Source organism: Mesoplodon bidens (genome assembly GCF_964165515.1).
Source record: "Mesoplodon bidens genome assembly, chromosome: 13".
In the NCBI taxonomy this organism is placed as follows: Eukaryota; Metazoa; Chordata; class Mammalia; order Artiodactyla; family Ziphiidae; genus Mesoplodon; species Mesoplodon bidens.
In genome coordinates, this window is record NC_138169.1 from 996,248 (window position 1) to 1,018,177 (window position 21,930).

The following is a 21,930-nucleotide window of genomic DNA, read 5'->3' on the forward strand; positions in this document are numbered from 1 at the left end:
TCTCCATGAGGACGTTCTGGCCATGTGGTGGCTGAAAAGGCCATGCTGTGGGCGGGAGTGTTTATCGGTAGCATGCCTAAGAGCTTTGGCTCACTACCTCAATCTTTTTTACTTACTTTTTTAAACACTGGGGGAGATGAGCAGAGGGGTGTGGAATTTGGAGAGTGTGGATGGTGTCAAGGAAAGACAGTGATCGGTCATCTTCCCGCCGTCTGATCCTTTGTGCCTTTATCCTCCAGCGTGTCCGTGGAAAGCTCTGTGGCTGAAACTCATGATGAAATGTTGCAGGTTCTTAAAGAAAAAATGAGACTCGAAGGACAGCTGGAAGCTTTATCATTAGAGGCTAGTCAGGTAATGCCGATTTGATGGATGTATCGATGTGCCATGTCTTTGAGAAGAATGTGCAGTTCCTGTTCGTGTGTACAAAGTTTTACACGTGTCTTTAGGAATAAGCTTCAGCAGCAGCAGCAGCAGCGCAGCAGCCTCGTCTTCTGTAGCTGTACGTTTTTGTCCGCTTGATCTGTCAGCCACAGAAAGAGGTGTGCTGGTTTTCCCGCTCCGTGTGGTTTCTCCCTGTATCTCCGTCAGGATCTGCCTGGGAGGCTTCCTAGCTCTGCTGTCAGAGACCTAACAGTCCATGACAATTAAATCTTTGGGGTGGATTTCACCTTGGTGAAATTGTCATCTTTGCCCCTTTAGTACTTCTTTGCTTTTTCTGATACGGATTTTGCTTTGTCTGGTTAGCATATGCCTAAAGAATCATTTTCCATCCCCTAATTTTCAGCTTTCCCATCAACAATTAGAGTAACTCAGTTCAGCTGCCTTTGATCCTCTGCACTTGGCACAGAGACGGGGGAGCACCAGGCACTGGGGGAGGTGAGGTCGAGGCAGGGGACTGTCCCTTCCCCTCAGGAGCCTGCGCTGTGCGGGCGGGGGAGCCGTGCACACGAGACTGCTTGCTCTGCTGAATGTGCTTCTCACGTCTGATGACTTTTTTGTTCACACGGTCCTGGGACACAGACTCTGTACATGAAACTCTAAACTGAAGAGGTGATTACCGCGGCGTCGGGGTTAATTTCAGTTGCACACGATTTTCACTTTGTCCTCCTGTAGAACGTGACCTCAGCAAGTGCGTGTCCACCTCCCCTGAGTTTGATGCCCCGAGCAATCGAAGCACCTTAGCTGGCTTTTACTTTACCTCCTTATCCTCCTGGGATTTGATTTGCTCTTCGGTTGTGTCCAAGCCAAGATCTTTGTGGATTGTTACGGGTGCAAGACTTTTTGGCATTTCTGTGATTATGCTGATTATACTTATTACAAAATCTTACTGCGTTTGCTCAGTTAACTCATTTTGGGGGTACTCTTCCGTTTGTTGAAGTTATTGTCTGTCTTCACGACATTGGTCTTCAGCTATTGTGTGGTAACGTGCAGCTGTCTGCTCTTCTTTGCATTTTGAAATGGCTGGACACACGCACCCTGATAGGCTGACTTCAGGGTGGGTGGGAGATGCTGATGGGTGGGTAGGGGTCGTGCCCTTTGCTCAGTGTCTGTTTTCAGCTGCCCCTGGGGCCTAGGGCTTCTCGAGGCCCCACCTCTCCTCTCCCTGCTGGGTGCTGTGGACAGTGGTCCCCGCGGCCCTGCCACGTAGCACAGACTGTGCCTCAGGCTGCTCCGTGCCCGGCGGCCCTGGCTGCAGCCCCTCCAAGCCTCTCCTGTGTAATGGCACCCTTTCCCCGCAGACGTGTTCTGTGGGTTTTGTTTTCCCCAGATTTGAATCTGGCTGCTCTTCGTCTTTTAGAGATCCCTCAGCACTCCGGGTATTCTCGCACTGTGTGTTTGTGCATGCTTGTGCGCTTTTTTGTTTTGTGGACAAATATGTTTTCCAGCGTCCTTGTGGGTGTGTGGGTGCTTGCAGAGCTTTTCCCACGTGCTGCCCTGCCCAGGTGCCACCGTGCAGAAACCAGGCAGACTCTGTATTCGCCCCTCCTGCCTCTTGCGCCTGTTTGGAGAAGCCCCTTCTGTTTGGATACCTGTACTGCTCGGGGTGACTGAGTGTTGTGGAAACACGGTGCTTCCCTGTAAAGTCCACGTGTCGGGCACGGTGCTCTGTCTCACTGGCCGTGAGCCCTCATAGCACGCAGGGTGGAAGCGACTTAGTTTCCTGAACGTCAGCGTGGCTGTGTGTGGGTCTTTCCAGGCACTTAAAGAAAAGGCCGAGCTGCAGGCGCAGCTGGCCGCCCTGCACACGAGGCTGCGGGCACAGCTGGAGCACAGCCACAGCAGCCAGCAGAGGCAGGACTCGCTCAGTTCGGAGGTGGACACCTTAAAGCAGTCTTGCTGGGACCTCGAGCAGGCAATGAGCGCTCTGCAGAACCTTCTGGAAGCCAAGAATGCTAGCCTGGCCTCCTCCAACAGTGACCTGCGGTTGGCAGAGGGGCAGTACCAGAGACTCATGGCCAAAGTGGAGGAGATGCAGAGGAGCATCCTCAGCAAGGACAACACAGGTGAGCATCCCGCGTCTGTCCCTTAGCCGCGTGCAGGCGCCTGGGGCTGTGCCCCTGGTAGGGGTTGTCCCGTCTGCTCTGAGGACTGACCTTTGTCACGTCCGTGCGCTGGGCGTTATCCTCCCTTCTGATTGATACATGAAGTGTCCACTTGCCTAAAGTAGTGTTGTTTTTGGTTCAGCTTGAGGAATTCTGCACGTTTTTGCATGCGCATCAGGGGGGCGGCTTAGGTCTTAGAAATGGATTTTGAACCCCTGACTGTCAGAAGTAATCGTTTCCACTCTTCTGCCTTCTCAGTCCATTGTTGTCTGGGGGCTAGATCTGCCTGCTTATTCCAGAATTGCAGGTGCCATTTAAAATATTTAAAAGCAACACTTAGACTGTTGAGTAGTAGATCTTTATTTTCCCTTCCATAAGTTCAGGTTTTGGGTCTAGCTGGATCCCCATGGGAACCCCCTCTGGAACGATAGACAGAGGGAACAGTGGAGTCGGGGAACCTTGCTGGTGGGCCCGGCGTGGCGGACCCGTGTGTCCTTCCCTCGTGCTTTCTGCTCATCCTGGGGGCGCATACTCCATTCCCAGAGCCCACGCTCCACACACGGCCGGCGCCAAGAAGTGTGGTCTGTGGGCTCACGACATCTCACTGTGCTGACGGGACGAGGGGGAGAGGGGGTGGGAGAATGGTGCTCAGAGCCCAGGGCGTGTCAGCCCAGACCCTGGTCCTCCAGCGCAGGCTGGAGAGATGACGTTCTCGTCCCCGAGGTCTGGGCGTCTGAGCGACGTGAGCGGGGTGCGGCGGGGCTGCTGTGAAGAACCACGTCTACCGACGTGGAGTCTTGGCCGTAAGGCTTGTGAGACGAGGTTTCAGATCTGATGAAATAAAGGAAAAGTGACAAACCGCTGTGGCAAAAACTTTATCCGGATCCTGGGGTGGGGAAAGCACCAGCTGAGAAATGAACAGCCGACTGACTTTAGTCTCTGAGCATTTTATGGTACTCAATCCCTTAAGAAAATTATAAAATCCAAGAAGCTCTGTATTGCTCTGGGTTGCAAGGCCTGGCCAGACCAGAGCTCGCAGGCAGCAGTCTGACCCGCACCCAGCACAGTGCCAGCCTCCCCACGCCTTGCTGTCGGTGTGTCTGCTGGCTGGGGGATTTGGGGGTGTGGGGGAGATGCTCCTGTTGCCATCCTAAAGCCCCATTGCTCTGAACTCTGAGGCACATCTGTCCCCAAGGATTTCCCATCAGGGGTCATGGATCCTATCGTGTTTTTTTGTTCTGCTTTAAATTTTTGGAAACTATCATTAGAATCATACGTGTTTTCTTAAATACTTGGTGTAATTTATTGCTAAAATAATTGCCTGGTTTTGTTTGTACTGTGATTGGGTTTCTCCTGATTTCCTGTCTGATCCCCTTCCCGCCCTGCCCTCAACAGTGACCGTATCAGCAGACCAGCAGGGTTCCGTGTGTGTACCATTCCTGAGCTCCCATGGCAACGCTGTGGACACACAGTCGATCTCATTGTTTGCAGATTGGCTAATTGTGAATTCCCCGACCCACTAAATGTATTTGTACCCCCATCAGTACTCACAGCTCTTTCCGGTCATTGGCAGATAGGTGCAGAGCGGAGGAGGGTTGCGGTCACCTGATGTGCAGAAAGGCTCAGCCTTCTTGGTTCAGCACTAGTACCACAAGTGTCCTTTAATGGTCGATTTAGTGCCACGTTTTTTGCATTTTTGTGCTTTTTGGGGTGGTTTTGCTCTTTATGATTAACCCCAAACACCGTGTGGTGTTCCTAAGTGCAGGAAGGCCGTGATGTGCTTTGTGGAGAAAACGCGGGCGATAGACAAGCTTCGCACAGGCACGAGGTACAGCGCTGTCGACTGACAGTTCAGTGTTAATGAACCAACAGAAAGAGAAACAAGGTGTCTTTCAGCAGAAGCTCACGTAAAACAAGGTTGATCAGTTGATGAGCAGTGATCAGACCCTAACCGGGATGCCCGGGAGCTGTGGCTCGGCGCTTGCGGTTGCATATAAGGCATCGTGCCGAGGAGGAGGAGACCCAGCGTGCGCCGCTGTCTGCGGAGCCGGCTTGACGGGACCTTTGGTGCGGCCGGGCTCCCCTGAGCGACTCTGCTTGCTTGTTTCAGTGCATGACCTGCGGCAGCAGATGACAGCCTTGCAGAGCCAGCTGCAGCAGGTGCAGCTGGAGCGCACGACGCTGACCAGCAAGCTGAAGGCGTCCCAGGCTGAGATTGCATCCCTGCAGAGTGTCCGGCAGTGGTACCAGCAGCAGCTTGCCCTGGCCCAGGAGGCCCGGGTCCGGCTGCAGGGCGAGATGGCCCACATCCAGGTACAGCCCCCGCGGTGGCCAGCGGCTCATGCTGAACATCTGGTGTGGAACACTTGCTTTGTCCCTAAAGTGAAGCGACTTTTCTGAGTTGAGATTTCACCCATAGGTTTTTTGAAAATCTGCTGAGCACCCGTCTAGCCCACACCCCACCACATGGGCAGGGAGGCCCTGCGGGCAGGGGTCACCGCCTTCTGTGACCTTCTGACACAGGGAGTTTCACAGCTTCTGCTTGAGCATTTTAAATACTAAAATCCCCCTCTCTGGGACGTCCTGGGTTCCTCGCTCTGAGTCATACATCCCGTCCCCTCTCTGGAGTCCCTTTTTGTCCTTGGAACCCAGCTGTCAAATCCACGCCTGCCGCTTGCTCCCCGGCTTTCCCGCGCTGTCACCGCCTCCTGTGGCGCGTTTCTTACGTGCACAGAGCGCAGCACACGCCACCTCCTGGCAGAGCTCTCCGGCTGCCTGGTCACCAGATCCTCCCAGAGAACGCTCGTTTCCCATATCCTCGCTTTCTTCCTGTGTTGTTAGGGTACCAGAGTGTCAGCCTCTGATTCTGCATGAGTGGGAACAGGTGTGAGTCCAGGTCTGCAGGGTGACCGGGGCCGAGGCGAGCTCTCGGGAGCAGTAGGCAAGATGCTGAAATGCACTTTGCTCCAAATCTCAGTGTTTGGACTAATTGGACCGATTGTGAGGGTGCTGATGGTGCCTTGGTCAGCCTGTCTTCTTTTTGAATTTTGCTGTGGGTTTTATTTTATCTCCCCACTTTTTTTTTATCCAGGTAAAATATTGTACCTTTTTTGTTACAATATTCAAAACATTGAAACTTTACTTCTCAAGTAGAGGACGTAAAGTACTAACTCCACCAAATGCTCCTTTTTAAAAAAATCTAAAGTCTACAAATATGCAAAATAGAATTTAGAAAAATTTGTTGTACATATTCTATTCTATTCTATTCTATTTATTTATTTATTTATGGCTGCGTTGGGTCTTCGTTGCTGCACGCAGGCTTTCTCTAGTTGCGGTGAGCTGGGGCTACTGTTTGTTGCGGTGCACGGGCTTCTCATTGCGGTGGCTTCTCTTGTTGCGGACCACAAGCTCTAGGCACGCGGGCTTCAGTAGTTGTGGCTCCCGGGCTTCCGAGCGCAGGCTCAGTAGTTGTGGCGCACGGACTTAGTTGCCCCACGGCGTGTGGGGTCTTCCCGGACCAGGGCTCGAACCCATGTCCCATGCATTGGCAGGCGGATTCTTAAGCACTGCGCCACCAGGGAAGTCCTTATGTTGTGTGTTTTTTAAGCTAGAGGACCTGGCTTAAATACGTCCTTAGCATAAATAAGCGTTTGTTCTACTTACCATGTGCTTGGAAATAATTGCAAGTCAATGCAATTTTGAAGCTGTCGTGCATTTTATTTGGGGCATAAAATATTTAAAGAAGCCAGATTTATATCCTGAGCTAAGTCAGAAATGGCATTTGGAAGACAGAAATGGAGAAAGAGTCCAAGGGAATGGCAGTTTGAGAACCATAACTGCTTTTTTCAAATACCTTTGACACCCAGGTTCAGCATTCCTTAATTACCATGTGTGATACATTTTCACCCCCTTTTTCCAGTAACATGGAAGTGTCCCAGGAATGTTCAGGCTGGAGAAGAACGCAGGGTAGTCTTTATTCTTTTGTTGCCTTGAGGTGAAGTCCCGGCGAACGACGCCTTTCCTTGCTCTGGGCAGCTTCCATCTTAGACCCTGAAGCTCACAGCTTCTGGTTGCATTGGGCACCTGTAAGTCTAGGTGCGTTCACGTCGGCTCTGAAAGGGACGTGCTCGCAGGTCTGCACGGCCTGGGTCAGACTGGGGCGGATGCCAGTGGCACTTCCTGGGAATGGCCAGGGTCAACCTTTTGCGTGACCAGGACAGTCGGGGACTGAGAGGGCAGGGCCTAAGGTGTGTCTGGCCATGGGTCAGTTTATCTGATGGACAGATTCCTGGCTGTGCCTGCCGCCCAGATGAGGCCCCTCATCTCCGGACTCAGGGATGCCCTTTCAGTGGGAACTGTCACGTAGGTCTTGCAACAAACCTCACCGTCGTGGGGGTGGTGAGCGCTGACTTCTGGGCTGCCGGCTGCTCCTCATAGGTACACAGACCCAGGTGGCCTGAGTGTCATGGTGGCTGCCAGGAGGGTGGGCAGGGAGGCCCTGCGGGGGCGGTGGTCCTGGGGAGCGGCCCTCCCCAGGGCCAGCACCGTACAGAGACCCTCACCCTGGTGGCCTCAGGGACTGGCTGGGCTGTGCTTGTGCTTGGAATCTGGCAACCTTCGACTTGTGGTGTTTTTCTTTGAAGATTGGACAGATGAGCCAGGCCGGCCTCCTGGAGCACCTGAAGCTTGAGAATGTGTCCCTGTCCCACCAGCTGACGGAGACCCAGCAGAGGTCGATCAAGGAGAAGGAGCGCATCGCTGCCCAGCTCCAGGGCATCGAGGTGGGGCCGTGCTTCTGGGGCTGTGGGGTGTCAGTGTTGTCTTGGGGTTTGTGGGTTTGTGGGTTTTTTTTTTTGACATTGATCGAGGTTAGGACAATATATCAATACATACACCTATATGTAAACATTAGTACTACATATGTGCGTACGTATGCGTATCTTTTAAAATACTCCTTTGAACCATGTGCAGTGATTTAAGGTTTCGGGATTCTGTTCCTCGTGTTCCCCGGATGCTCATCCCCTCCCTCGCCTCTGCATTGTCAGAGGTAACCTGGGCCTTCCTCTGAACTGCCCAGTTCTGGCCTCAGCCTGTGTTACCACTTCACGCTCCAACAGCCACGTGGACTGGTTAGGACCGTGTCCAGCCGCCTCTGTGGATTATCCCAGGGTAGGGAGATACAGTGGCTTTGACCTGTGCTCTTTGTCAGCTGTGAGACCCTGGACTTAATATCTTAACTCTCTGGGTTTTGTTCCCTTTTCATTAAATATGGATAACAATACCTACTTAATAGACTTGTTGGGAAAAGTAAAGAAGAAAAGGGGTACACGGCATCCTGGCATTGTGTACCGAGAACCTCACGGTCACACAGAAGGTCGGTGTTCTATGACTGTAGTCTCCCATCTCCCCGCTTCTCTGCACGTGCTCCTTTGTCCTCACAGATGACGTGGATGATGAAAGACAGTCGTGTTGTGTCAAACACATGCTTCAAGGGCTCAGTGTCAAAGAACTAAAAAGATTCTAAGTTATAAGCTAATGTTTTTTCCCTAAGAAAACTCCTAGATGTTGGGTCTTATCTACATAGTCAGGATGTAAGGAATGCCATATTTGCCCCACGGCCCCTGGTCTCTAGTCTTACCAAGTGGCATCCGGAAGTAATCTTGTGGGACTTCCCTGGTGGTCCAGTGGTAAAGAATCCGCCTTCCAGTGCAGAGGACCTGGGTTCTATCCCTGGTGACGGAACTAAGATCCCACATGCCGTGGGGCAACTAAGCCTAAGCACCACAGCTACTGAGCTCGCACGCCTCAACTAGAGAGCCTGTGTGCCGCAACAAAAGATCCTGCATGCCACGACTAAGACCCGATGCAGCCAAAAATAAATAAGTAATCTTTAAAAAAAAAAAAAAAAAGGAAGTAATCTTGTGAAAGAGAGTGTGCCGTGTATCACACCCCGAACAGCCTGTCTTCACGCAGGTGGCGGCGGTGGCGACTGTGGCGGTTTTATTCACCACTTTATCCCAGTTCTTAAAACTGGGTTGTCTTCTTGCTTCTCTCTTCAGCCAGGCCCGAGGGTCGGCAGGGGAACCGTGTGTGGAGGAATCGGCCGGTGGCCTGTCTTGGCAGTGGGAGGGCGCCAGCTTTCTGCCCCCGTCCCCTCGGGCCCTCTCTCTGTGGGTCATGGACAGGATAGTGATGGGGACGATGGCTTCTCTCCAGGGCGGTGGGTTTGCCCGCTGAGGCTGTAGCTACAGGTTATCCTGCTTTTTAAAAAATGCTCTGTCTTCTGGGCCCAGGCTGACATGTTGGACCAGGAAGCTGCCTTTGTGCAGATTCAAGAGGCGAAGACGATGGTGGAGGAGGACCTGCAGAGGAGGCTGGAGGAGTTTGAAGATGAGAAGGAGCAGCTGCAGAAGACGGTGGCCTCAGCAGCGGCCCTGGAGCAGCAGCTGGAGCAGGCAAGCCCCTCGGTGGCTCTTGTTGCTGCCCTGGGGCCGCGGCCAGCCTCACGGGGCTCGTTTGTGCTGGTCTGTCAGTCATGTCATCAGACCCGGCAGGGGTTCACTTCAGCTCGTGGTCTTCTGTGCCGCAGCTTTACGCAGAAGGCTGCCTCCAGAGCATCGGTCCAGACTGTTTAAAACCCAAGCACGGAAAAAGTACAAACTCTTGGAGCACACGGTGTTTTCGTTCAAGTGCGGTTACATTGACTGTGGTTCCTTTTTTCCTAGGTGAAGCTGACTTTGCATCAGCGAGACCAGCAGCTTGAGGCTTTGCAGCAGGAGCACCTGGACCTGTTGAAGCAGTTCACCTCGACGCAGGAGACTTTGCAGAGCAGGGAGCAGGCCCTCGGGGACCTGCAGGTACACTACGACGAGCTGCAGGCCAGGCTGGATGAGCTGCAGGGGGAGGCCGCCGCCAGGGACGACGCCATCCGTTTCCTGCAGAACGAGAAGATCGTCTTGGAGGTGGCTGTGCAGGCAGCCCAGAGCGGCAGGGAGGAGTTTGATAGAGAGGCAAAATGCCTGGAAGAGGGTGCCCAGGACACGTCAGAAACTTTAGAGCAGTTGACACAGGAATTAGCCATCAAGTCCAGCCAGGTAATGCAGTTTGCTGTCACTTTGTTACGAGTGGAAATCACATATACGCTGATTGTTTGGTCCTTTGTTTTGTTTTTTGGTTCGTTTTTTTTTGTGTGTGTGTTTTTTGTTTTTTTGGTACGCGGGCCTGTCACTGTTGTGGCCTCTCCCGTTGCGGAGCACAGGCTCTGGACGCGCAGGCTCAGCGGCCATGGCTCACGGGCCCAGCCGCTCCGTGGCATGTGGGATCTTCCTGGACCGGGGCACGAACCCGTGTCCCGTGCATCGGCAGGCGGACTCTCAACCACTGCGCCACCGGGGAAGCCCTGGTTCTCTTTTTTGAAACATGGAAGAACGCTTCCAGGGGAGGGCCCAGGGCTCAGCTGGGGAAGGGGCCCACAGCAGCTGATGGGGTACTTCCGGTCCTAGGTTAGTGGCTAGGTGTGTAGATACCTGGCTGAGAACTGGGAACCGAGTTGTTTGGGGCTTTGAAAGTAATCTGCCAAGAAACACCAGCTTCAGTGCACCTATGATGAGGAGCTCAGACTTGGGAAAAGCAGCGGGGAGCTTTGGTTCTTTCCTTCCTGACTGCCTGACCGAAGTACAACACCCTGGACGTGTTGGCAGGATGGTGGGTGAGCGTGGGGAGACGGCCGAGGGTCCGGCTGTGTGCGCACGTGACCTAGCACGCCACACCCGGGAGCTGCCATGCTATGATGTGGGTGAACAGTAAACAAATACAGACGGAACAAGAAAGCTGCAGGGTGTGGAGGAAGTAGAGTTAGTGTCGGGAATGGTTTTGTCTTCGAATCCCGCTCCATGAGCGTCGAGGACAAGAGAAAGTCGGCACGTTTTCCCTCCAGGAAGTAGGTGCGATTTCTCTGCAGGCGCTGACACGTCTGTAACCGTCTAGGACAGAAGGCACGGAGGCAGGTCTGTGCACACGTGTCCCCCTGAGGCACAGGGCCCTCCCGGAGCCATCAGTGTAATGTCTGCACACATGTCCCTCATAGGTGGAGCACCTGCAACAAGAAGCTGCCTCCCTGAAAAAGCAGGCACAGAAAATAAAGGAACAGTTTCTTCAACAAAAGGTAAGAACGTGTGGTTAGTGTTCTTTCTGTGAAACAAGTGCGTGAAGAAAATCCTGTACGTTTAATCTCTTCACTGGAAGAAAACAATTCAAGAGGAAGGTAACAGCTAGACTCCAGCTCTTTTAAGGCACTTCACTGATTCTGAGATGCACTCCTCACCCCTCCGTTTTTATACCTCTGACGTCAGGTGCACTTTCAGGGTGGGGTTGGCATCCAGACCATCCCTGCCGGCACATCAGAGTGAGTGCGTGCTGCTTCCACAGCGGCCGGGACTCCTGTGTAGCGTTGCTTTGAAAACAATCGCACCACGATCCAGCACTGAGATCAGGCAGTTGACGTTAGTGAAGCCGGTTCCGCTGTCTGGGGAGCGAGTGCAGAGCAGCACCAGGGGTCTGAGGACGGGCAGCCGAGGGCGTCGTCAGTGGTGGCGGGTTTTATCACTGAGGTGCGAGCGGGAGTGCCTGTCAGGAGCCGGGCAGGGCACATGGAGCGGGAAGGAGTGGCCACACTCCCCCGAGAAAGTGAAGCAGTCAGGGCCCCCAGCGGCTGGCATGGCTCCCCTGTCCATCACCCAGTCCTGTTTAGGTATGTGTCTCAGAGAGTGGTATCTCGGATTTGGTGAAATATGTATCTTCAGCCCTAGAAAGTTATATAGGTAAGTGGTGAGCATTTTTGTTTAAACGGCTTGAGCCCTTGGAAGACCCGCCCCGCGGGCTGCAGCTTCCGGCCTGTTGGGCAGGTGATGGTGGAGGCCTACCGCCGGGACGCCACCTCCAAAGACCAGCTCATCGGCGAGCTGAAGGCCGCAAAGAGGAGGCTGGACTCGGAGGTGAAGGAGCAGCGGCAGGAGGCCGTCAGACTTCAAGGGGAGAAGCGGGCTGTGGAGGTGCAGCACTCACGTCTGCAGAGGGAGGCGTCACAGGCCCGTCAGCAGGTGGTGGATCTTGAAGGGCACCTCCAGTCCACGCAGAGGGAGCGCGACGAGATGGAGACGCACTTGCAGGTCTGGGGACGCCTTTGACTTGTGAAGGTTCAGCCGAACGGGCCTGGGGCTGTACGGTGGGCGGGGCGGGGCCTGTGGAGAGGTTCTGGAGAAACAGACTAGAGTAAGGCCCTCCTGGAGCTCAGATCCAGGCGGAGGAGAGCCGTGGGGGGGTCCTGAGACAGTCCAAGCCGGCGTTTGAGTGGGTGCCGGAGAGAGGCAGCAGGGGGAGCAGGGCACCGTGGGGTGAGCGGGCGCACGGGGACGTGGGCCGGGCCGCCTGCAGCAGCTGCTTTGGGCTCCGGGCTTTAAGGGCGGTGGGGCCGGATTTGCTGTGCACGCACCAGGGCCCCCGTGGCCGGCGGAGTCTGTGAGAGACAGCGGTGGCTGTGCCGCTGAGGGTGTCTGGCACAGGGCCGGGGAGAGGGAGACCTCAGGCCGGGTGCCTGCAGCTGAGGAGCGTTTCTGAGGCAGGCGGTAGACCTGGGGAGAGTGGTGGGCAGGGTGTCAGACTGAGGGCTGCGTCTTACGTGTGACGTGTCAGAAGTCCCACAGAGGGCTGGGCAGGGTCCAGGGAGGCAGGTAGGCTGGAGGCCGCAGCTGAGAGCCATGTGAGTGCAGGCGGGACAAGAGGGCCCGGGGGCTGTGGGGAGCCAGGGGCTGGTGGGACCCCCGCAGCTGCGGGATGCGGGGCTCGTGGCTGCGAGGGCCGAGCTGGTCCTGGGGGGACAGTGCTCATTGCACAGGGGGAGATGGGGCAGCGGGCAAGGCCAGGAGGGGGTGTGAGGCTACCCCGAGGTGCTGGGAGAAGCCGGGGAGGGGACCGGGTGGGAGCCGTCGCCTGAGGCGTTCTCGTTGATGGCTCTTCCCGCCTGTCCCACCAGCGGCCTTGACACGGGCGGTGCAGGACCCTCGGCCTCCGTGAAATGGCCGCTTTTCGCAGGGTCCTCGGCCAGGGTCTTCCTCAAAGCCCGTGTCCTGCAAGGCGGCCCTGAGAGGAAGCCAGTCCGACATTTGGGCTTCAGGTGGAAGTCTTGGCACTCCTCATTTTGTCTCTTCCTCCCTTTATTTGAAGTCTTTGCAGTTCGATAAAGAGCAGGTGGCTGCTCTCACGGAGGCCAACGAGGTGCTCAAGAAACAGATAGAAGAGCTACAGCAAGAAGCCTCGAGGTACGTGGGTGCGGGGCGCGTGCTGGCGGGAGGCCGGGCGGTGGGTGTGAGCCGTGCGGGCCCCCCCAGCACTGTCTGTCCAGCCCTCGCCGGTCTACAACAGGTGGCCTGGGAAGTTAGAGTCCAAGTTTAAAGCTGGAAAAGTGATTCCGTCGTGATCTGACGGTTATACGTGGATGTGTTAACACATCCTTTCACAAACACTCCCCGTTTGTTTTTGTTTTCATTTGACTTTTCATGTCAAGCGCTTGTGGCAGCGCCCTTCGCACCCCCAGCACACTGCCCCGGGTGCACACCTGTGCCCGTCCTCACCTGGCCTGCGCCAGGCCTTTCACTCGCGTGGCGTGTCCCGCACCGCTCTGCTCTGTCAGCGCTGATGTACTGTGAGCCTGAGTGTTGGGTTCCTTGCTGCTGGTCAGGAAGAGCGCTGGAAGCTTCCGTTTGGTAGGAGAGGAGTCTTCTCTGTCTCCACAAGGCGGTTTAAGCAGCTCCGAGAGGGGAGCAGGACACACGAAAGCACGGTGCTGGGCTCTGTAGGGAACACCCACCGACCACATCCTGGGGAGTTGGATTCTGGGCAGCGCAGTGCTGGAGAGGGTGGAGCTGGGGGCAGATGAGGGTGGAGCTTGGATGGAGACGCACTTGGCCTTTGCTTGGTGTGGCAAGTGGGTCGGAGGTGAGCTGAGACTTCCTTCTATCTCTGCCACGCCCCAGGGCCATCACCAAACAGAAGCAGAAGATGAAGCAGCTGGGCTCAGACCTGAGCAGCGCACAGAAGGAGATGAAGACCAAGCACAAGGCCTACGAGCACGCCGTGGGCATCCTCAGCCGCCGCCTGCAGGAGGCCCTCGCGGCCAAGGAGGCGGCCGAGGCCGAGCTGAGCCAGCTGAGAGCCCAGGTGGCCGGCGGCTGCGGCAGCGACCACACCCTGCACGTGGGTAACCCGCCTACTCCGCCGGTCACAGAGAATCGGTGCAGGGGGCTGCAGGGGCATGACGTGTACAGGCACCTCCCCTCCGCATCCCTCCTAGGAGGGTCTAGAAAGGAGGTATGGGGCCAGCGTGTGGGCAGCGTTTCTTTAGAATACCTCGTGGTAGCAATGTGACCGGGGGTCTGATGCTGCGTTTGACCCCTGTGAACACGTGCGGGGCGCTCGCCCTGCTGGCCCTGGCCCTCCTCATGTCTGGGGAGGAGGTTCTGTGAGCACCATGCGTGGGGTGTGAGAGGGCTTGGGGTGAGGGCCAAGGGGTCCAGGACAGCCTTTTGGACAGGTGGCGTCTGAACTGGTCTTGCGTGACGGCGGGCACCTCAGCAGAATGCTGCTCCTGTGCGCTGGGTCTGGGGGGCACGGGGCCAAGTAGGGGTCTGGCTGGAGGGGCTGGGGGCCGGAGTCGGGGGGTTTGGAGCGGACCTTCCGTGTGACAGAGAGCGAGCTGAGACCTGGCCACTGTCCTGTCGGGAGGACCCAAGGCCAGGAGAGGCTGTGACGGTAGCTGAGGTGATGGGAGCCAAGTGCAGGAGCCGATGGGAGGCGTCTCGGAGGCCAGCGGGGGCGGGTTGCCGACGGCTCTGCGACGGACGGCCCTCAGGTGGACAGCACGTGTGATGTAGTGGAGGGAAGTGCCTGTGAAACGCTCGGGTCCGGGAGGCAGAGGGGCCTCTGCACACGGCGAGGGCTGAGAGCCGCTGGGACTGTCCTTCCCCCGTGGTGTCCTGAGGCGAGAGAGAGCCTTTGGCTTTGGGTTATTGTTTAGGGTGGGGGACCGGCAGCAGGGTGGGCACGCGCGCGCGCTTGTGTGTGTGTGTGTGTGTGTGTGCGTGCATGTGTGCATGTGGTGGAGGCTCTCAGGTCTCCTCTGGGCGTCACACTGTCACTCTGTCAGTCACGAGTGTCCTGGTCCCCAGATCCTTGCAGTCTGGATCTGACCACCTCCTTTTACTTTGGCTAGTGGGTATAAAACTCTGCGTTTTGTTTATCACCCACCGATTTGAGTCATTTCCCTTATGCTTAGTAATCGTATTTTTTTCTCATCTTTGTTTCTCCTCTCAGTTTAAGAATTCGTAAGTTCGAGGACACTGTAGCATAGCGTGGTGTTCTCTTGTCAAAATACATAAATTCAGTATTCCCTCTCACATGCTTACTTTTTACATTGGGAGGGGGAGAACTTACTCAATTGCAACTTCCTTTTTACTTTAAAATCTCTCTCTGTTTAATTCTTTGACTTACATGGTACCAGCAGTGGGTGTCACTGCCATGCAGTCTGTCACCCCCTTGCTGCACAGCCGGTGGCAGCTGGGCAGAAGCATAGCCTGGGAGCCAAAATCCTGGTTCAGCCTGTACTTCAACCCTGGTGAGGTGGGGTCTCGGGCAGCTCACTCACCTTGCTGATCCTCAGTAAAACGGAGGCCGAGGATAACCAACAAGGACCTACTGTGCGGCACAGGGAACTCTGCTCAATATTCTCTAACAACCTAAATGGGAAAAGAATTTGAAAAAGGATAGATACAGGTATATGTAACTGAATCACTTTGCTGTACACCTGAAACTAACACAACATTGTTGATCAATTCTACTCCAGTATAAACTAAAAAGAAAAAAAAAAAATGAGGCCGATGGGGCTTCCTTGGTGGCGCAGTGGTTGAGAATCCGCCTGCCAATGCAGGGGACACGGGTTCGAGCCCTGGTCTGGGAGGATCCCAGGTGCCACAGAGCAGCTAAGCCCGTGAGCCACAACTACTGAAGCCCGCGTGCCTAGACCCTGTGCTCCGCAACAAGAGAAGCCAACGCAATGAGAAGCCCGCGCACAGCAACGAACAGTAGCCTACGCTCGCCGCAACTAGAGAAAGCCCGCGCGCAGCCATAAAAATAAATAAATAAATTTATTTAAAGAAAATGAGGCCGAGATGAGGTAAATGGTAGAGCCTCCCTCACTAGGACGGCTCTGTGGAGAGACACCTGTGAGGTGCTCAGATCAGCGCCTGCCCCACAGCAGCAGCAGGAAGAGAGTGTGTGCATGTGCATTTGTGTGTGTGTGAGCACGTGTGTGTGCACACGCGTGTGGCATTGGTTACCTTGTGCCTGGTGCAGCTTAGTTGCCACAGACGGTAATTGGTAGCTCTTATCTTTCTGTGTTTTCAAAGCATTAAGTGAAAAAGTGAGTTTGTGAGTCATTACTGTGTGGCTACCCGGTAGCTGACCGTGTCCTGTAAGGGAGAGGGAAGGCTGCAGGGAGCCGATCACCTGTCGCGTGTGGTCGCAGCCTCGTGCCGTCGGTGCTGAGCCAGGCTACGTGGTGGGACCCGTGACCAAACCCACCTTCCGTCCCGGCCCTCAGGAGCGGGTCCAGGCCCTGGAGGCGGAGCTGCAGGCTGTGGGCCACAGCAAGAGAATGCTGGAGGGGGAGCTGCAGGAGGTCATCACGCTGACCGGCCAGCAGCTGGAGGAGCAGCGGGAGAGGGTGCTGGAGCTGGAGGATGAGGTAGGCAGGCGCCGTGCGGCCCTGCATTCAGGGCGGTGCCGCTGGCCCGGGCGCTCGGCCTCCGCCCTGCGTTTCCGGGGCCATCGGCCGCTTGCCCGGGCCTCTGAGCACCCGCCCTGCCGGAGCCACGCACGCACGCGCTGCAGCGGGGCCCGCTGTGCCCGCTGCCTCTCCGGTGTGGCAGACGAGACACCCGGCTCAAAGGGGCTCGACCCTTTAGAGGAACTCCACGTAACTCTCAGGCCCAGACGGTCGTGGCTTCGGGTGGTGCCACATGAGCAGCGTGGTGGTGTCACCTAGGGCTCTGCACAGGGTCCCAAGGTGGCTGTTGGGGGCCGCGGGGCTGCGTGCACAGTTGACATTTGTCTCTCACAGTCCAGGCCTGCCTGGGCTCCGACCCTGGGTGTGCTTCTCCGCAAGCCCACGGTCCCCGGGGGAGGGCTGGGGTCCCCGGGGGAGGGCTGGGCTGTCAGCTGTGGGTCCAGGAGAGAAGGGGTGTGGCCGCGGCAGCCTTCCCAGCTGTGAGGCGAGGGCCCTCGTGTCTGGGGCGGTGCTCGCCTGGGCGTTCTTGCGGGTGGTGTTAGCTGTTCAGTCCCTGGTGTGCGAGCGCTCCACGAGCCAGAATGGGCAAAACCCCCTGATGTCACGGTGACTTTGGTTTGTTTCAGCTGCAAGAGTCCAGAGGCTTCAGGAGGAAGATAAAGTGCCTTGAGGAGTCGAATAAGAAGTTGGCTCTGGACTTAGAGCACGAGAGAGGGAAGCTTATGGGCCTTGGACAGTCCAGCGCAGCCCTGAGGGAACACAACGGCATCTTAGAGACGGCTCTAGCCAAGAGGGAAGCAGACCTGGTCCAGCTGAACCTGCAGGTATGGAAACTCCTTTGCAGCAGGAGACTTGCTGCAGGTGGGGCAGCCCTCTGAGGGCTGTGATGGTCTGCACTTGGCCATCACAGCCACCTACAGGGTAAAGGCCAGAGAATCTGCTGGAGTTGCAGCCCCTCTGCCCGCCCTGAGGCGGGGGTGGGTCTGGGGAGCCTGTGTCTCCCTGCAGCTGAGCTGTGGAGGGGCTAGGCTCAGCCCATAACGTTCCTTTTGGGTGGGCGACTCTCGGAGGGTAGAGGGGACCCTTTCCCAGCTCAAGGCAGTCATGCTGTGCATAAGGGACTCTGACCCGAGGGCCTCCTGTGATTCAGCACTGGGGTTCAAACCCCAATGGGGCTCTCCTTGCAGATCCCGTTGTTAGCTCCTCCGCTCTGCAGCCCCTCTGGGCGTTTCAGAGAAGTCTTCAAATGGGGTTCAGCAGCCCATCCCAGCCCATGCCTTGAATTCACCAGATTTTAGAGCGCTTCCTTAGTTCCCACCACTCCTGCCCCGGGCAGCCTTGCTACGGAGGTGATTGCTTTGATAACCCTGGGTTTATATGCATCTTTTGGGTTCCTAACGAGATGCTTGAATATGATCATATGATTGATGATACTCCTGTGATCTGAGATTTTGGTTTTGCTCACGGCGTTCTCCAGAGGTGGAATTCTCACTCCTTTCCTGGCTTGTACCCTTGTTGGCAACACGTCATGATGTCTTGAGCCCCCGTGACGCTAGACTCCCCCACGCGGCCCTGATCAGAGTGGCCCCTGCTTGTTCCCAGGGCCCTTCAGGCTTTGGAAATTTGACGTTCTTCCTTCCTTACCACTCTTGGAATGTGCTGTAGGTGCAGGCAGTTTTGCAGCGCAAAGAGGAGGAGGACCGCCAGCTGAAGCAGCTCGTCCAGGCCTTGCAGGCCGCGCTACAGAAGGAAAAGGTGACGGTGCACAGCCTCAAGGAGCAGGTGTGTGTCTTCCAACCGGTTCCAGATTGCAGCCTCATAGAGCCTCTGGAATGTAATTTTTTAATGTCTGAAAACTGAGTATTAGTACCCTTGACACGAGTTCCCTTCCAGGAACTTAGTGTGTGAATACCTTTGCTGACATGTCCAAGGACGGGGTATCATCATGCGGTTGGCAACAGCGAGGCTGGAGAGGGCCCCCACCCTGTGCTCATCAGTGAAAGAGTGTGTGCCGTCGTGCGGCTCTAAGATATGTGCACAGAGCTCCGTAGCTACATATTTTGCTGGGGAAAGATACCCTGCACGTAGTGTGGAGTTAAAAAGCAAACTGCAGAGCAGTGTATGTTTATTTGTGTTAAAAATGTAACCAAAAACCTGGTTCTGGAGACCCATGGCCATGTTCTGCATTTGGAGCAGTCTTCCTGGCTGCTCCTTTCCATGCTCAGCTGTTCACCCGTGCATCAGGTGGCTCATCCCGCAGAGGGGCCTGCCCTGGCCACCCTGCGAGCTAGAGTGGACCTCAGGCCGTGCACTTTAAAATTTTTTACTGTCGTGATGCCTCGTCTGTGGTTTCTGTAAAGCTCTTTCCTTGTTAGACTGTCAGCTTCCTGGGATGAGGTCTGCGGCTTGTTTACCCTCATGTCCCCAGTGCCTGCACAGAGCAGATGCTCAAAACATGTTTGTCATTGGCGCGTTCATGCGTGTGTTGGTGCATGTGACGTGGGCTTTGCCACATTCTTTAAAAATTTCTCCACGAAAGTACACTGGAGATAGAAGGAAATAGTTCTTTATTTCCTGGGTGAGACAGTAAGACATCCTTTTAAAGTAGAACTAGTTTTAAGATATGTTAAGAATATTTTAACATGAACAATTATTGGCTTATTCTTGACCCACGTTTGCCTCACCTGCAGCTGATGTTTTATCCTTGCGTGGAGTTGCTGCACGTCTAATGGTTCCGAACTGAGTCAGCAACACTCCCTACTTTTCTATCCCCACCTTCCTATCTTTTGCTCTGTACTCAGGTATCACTTAATAGTTTTATTCTCACCTTAAAGACGTTGTAACTAGGAGATTTTTAACTAAAGGTGCTGAGGGGATAATGTATATTTCACTTTGATTTCTTTTTTTAAGGGCAGTAATTGTAAATGATGCTTATTTATTCCTCTAAGTGCATTTGGTCTGATTGTCTTGATTGTAAAAATAGTACACGCTAGTAAAAATTTTTAGTGTGCACAGAGATTAAAGTACAGATCATCTTGAATCTCTCTACCTAGTGACAACCACGGCTAATATCTTACATTGGAGTTTTTTTTCCATTCATGTATGAGTTCTTTCTAGATTCATCTGTAATATACTATAAATATTTTTACTAAACTTCTTTGAAATGAAGTGCTTGCTAGTGCAATTAGACAAGAAAACTAAACTGTTGGAAAGGAAAATTTCGTTATATTCTGAGAATTTGCTTGTTTTCTCAGAAACCTTGAGATAAACTGTTGTTAACTATGAAAAAAGCTAGTTACATCCTAAATGGATAATGAGCAATAGCTTTATTACAGTTAGATGGTATGATGGAAAGGTAGATTCCTCCCAGATACGTGAATTATGAATACATGTAACAAGAAATATGCAGATACACTTGAGGAAGACTGTAACGACTACTCAGACCAAGAAAGTTGGGCACATTTGCTCGCTCAGCAGGTGCTGCTACCACGTTGCACACTTGAGGGCCAAGCGTGTGTTCAGTACCTTCATCCTTGACGGGGACCTCGGAAGGCTTTGGAAGGAAGGCCTGCGAGAGCAGCTAGGATGCAAGGGCTTGGGCGGCGGCCGCCACGAACCCAGGCACGTCCTGTGAGGCTGCGCCCGTCCTCGGTGACGCCGTGTCCTTCTTCCCAGGTTGCTGCCGCCCAGGCGGAAGCGGGGCACAACCGCCGCCATTTTAAGGCCGCCACCTTAGAGCTGAGCGAGGTGAAGAAGGAGCTGCAGGCCAAGGAGCGGGAGGTGCAGAGGCTGCAGGCGGAGGCAGACGGGCTCCAGTGAGTGCGAGTGGGCGGGGCCGGGCACCCCCCCCCCCACCTCGTTAGTGCCTTCAGCGCACCAGGGCCCCAGTGTCCTGGCAGATCGGAGAAGGAGAGAGAGATCCGATTGCTGTCTCAGGCTGCCGCAGCTTACGTCTGAAACTTTGGCCCTGATGCCGTGTGCTCCCACTCTGTGCCCTGCTGGTTCTTCTCTGAGAAGAGAGAGCCCTGGGGGCTGTGCTCACGAAGACCCAACGCAGCCAAAAAAAAATTTAAAAAATAAAAAGTGAATAAATTTATTTAAAAAAAAAGGCACACAGTTAGCTCTCCCACTCAGAGGCTGAGGCCCCCGCCCCTTCCCTGAGGGTCCCCGCCGTCACACGTGGTCTTCGAGACGCCTCCCCAGCTCCCCTCGGGCTTCCCTTCGTTGTGGTGCGTGGCTCCCATTGGGGTGGCCTTGGCTCGCACCCATGCAGGCACATGTGTTGGGCACTGCACGTGCATCGGTCCCTCCCGTCATAATCCGTGAACTGGGCTCACAAAGCGTCCCTCCCCGGGGGTTGTGAGGATTAGTTGAGCTAGCGCATTGCAGAGCTCCTAGAACAGTCCCTGCCCAGGGTGAGCAGTATGGGAGTTTTTGTCATGATGCGTGTCCACCCAGCACATGTAACATTCAACTGACAACATTTTTGAGTGGGAAGGTAATTGGAAGAATGCTGTAATTTCACTCTTCCTTGTTTTTTATGCTAGGATTCAGGAGGGGAAACATTCCCAGGAAATAGCAAAGTTCCAGGCAGAGCTGGCAGAGGCCCGGACCCAGCTCCAGCTCCTGCAGAAGCAGCTGGATGAGCAGCTGAGCAAAGAGCCCGTAGGAAACCAAGAGGTGACCCGCCGGGGCGGCTTTACATCTCCAGTTAACAGGACTTACAGAGCTAGACTCTGCTGGTTGACACATTCACTTCATTCTCTGCCTTCTTGGAAAGGGATATTTATTTTTTCTAAGTATGATATTAAATGATACGCAGAGATATAGTTAGAGCAATGTTATAATGCAAGAAAGCCATTTTAAAATTCTTTTGGTCGTGTGACTTTTTCCCTTCTCTAGATGGAAAATCTCAAATGGGAGGTGGATCAGAAAGAGAGAGAAATCCAGTCCTTGAAGCAGCAGCTGGACGTGACTGAGCGGCAGAGTAAACAGGAGGTGGATGGGATACAGCAGTCACTGCAGGTACGGGGTGTGTACGGGGCATGTACGGGGCGTGTACACGCCCCGGGCAGCGCTGCACCAGCTCCTCCCTGGACCATGCGCAGCAGGAGTTCTCAGTGGCTTGAATGTTCCCACCAAACTGCTCTGCAGACATTATCCCATTTCAGAGAGAAGCCCAGGTCAGGCAGCTGAGGGATGCTGAGCAGAGACCAGAGCCCCAGGGCCCCACCCTGGGCTGAACTCTACGGTGTGTCCCAGAAACGGGATCTCATTAAGTCCAAAAAATGAGACAGTTCCATTCGCCAGTCTGTGATAAGCTTCTCTACGAAGAAATCTAGGCACAGTCTTGACTGCTTGAGGAAAGGGTCGGGAACGTGACTCTGACCGGGATTCCTGCTTGTAGGTGGACAGCTTGAGATAACCAGAACTGACTTGTATTCTGTCTTAGGAACAGTTAGGCTTACTCTAGTAGCTGATCTTGGAGTTTAAACAAGGGTTGGGTTCATTGTCAGATGTGGATGTGGGAATGTTACCGGCCCCTCGGCA

General features: G+C 54.7%; 1 protein-coding gene across 5 annotated transcripts in view; it reads left to right on the forward strand.

Moving 5' to 3' along the window:
- GOLGA3 (golgin A3) overlaps positions 1-21,930 on the forward strand; it is a 46,098-nt gene that overhangs the window by 17,952 nt on the left and 6,216 nt on the right. For 2 of the 5 annotated variants that reach the window (XM_081252495.1, XM_081252496.1), the window contains exons 6-21: positions 240-351; positions 2,198-2,504; positions 4,654-4,856; positions 7,187-7,324; positions 8,837-8,998; positions 9,269-9,637; positions 10,630-10,707; positions 11,447-11,710; positions 12,765-12,859; positions 13,574-13,793; positions 16,195-16,338; positions 17,007-17,204; positions 18,046-18,162; positions 20,056-20,195; positions 20,928-21,060; positions 21,283-21,405. In XM_081252495.1, the coding sequence (XP_081108621.1) occupies positions 240-351; positions 2,198-2,504; positions 4,654-4,856; positions 7,187-7,324; positions 8,837-8,998; positions 9,269-9,637; positions 10,630-10,707; positions 11,447-11,710; positions 12,765-12,859; positions 13,574-13,793; positions 16,195-16,338; positions 17,007-17,204; positions 18,046-18,162; positions 20,056-20,195; positions 20,928-21,060; positions 21,283-21,405 (2,803 nt within the window). The remainder of the gene's footprint in view (positions 1-239; positions 352-2,197; positions 2,505-4,653; positions 4,857-7,186; positions 7,325-8,836; positions 8,999-9,268; positions 9,638-10,629; positions 10,708-11,446; positions 11,711-12,764; positions 12,860-13,573; positions 13,794-16,194; positions 16,339-17,006; positions 17,205-18,045; positions 18,163-20,055; positions 20,196-20,927; positions 21,061-21,282; positions 21,406-21,930) is intronic. The other 3 variants (XM_081252497.1, XM_081252499.1, XM_081252498.1) reach the window with 3 other exon arrangements.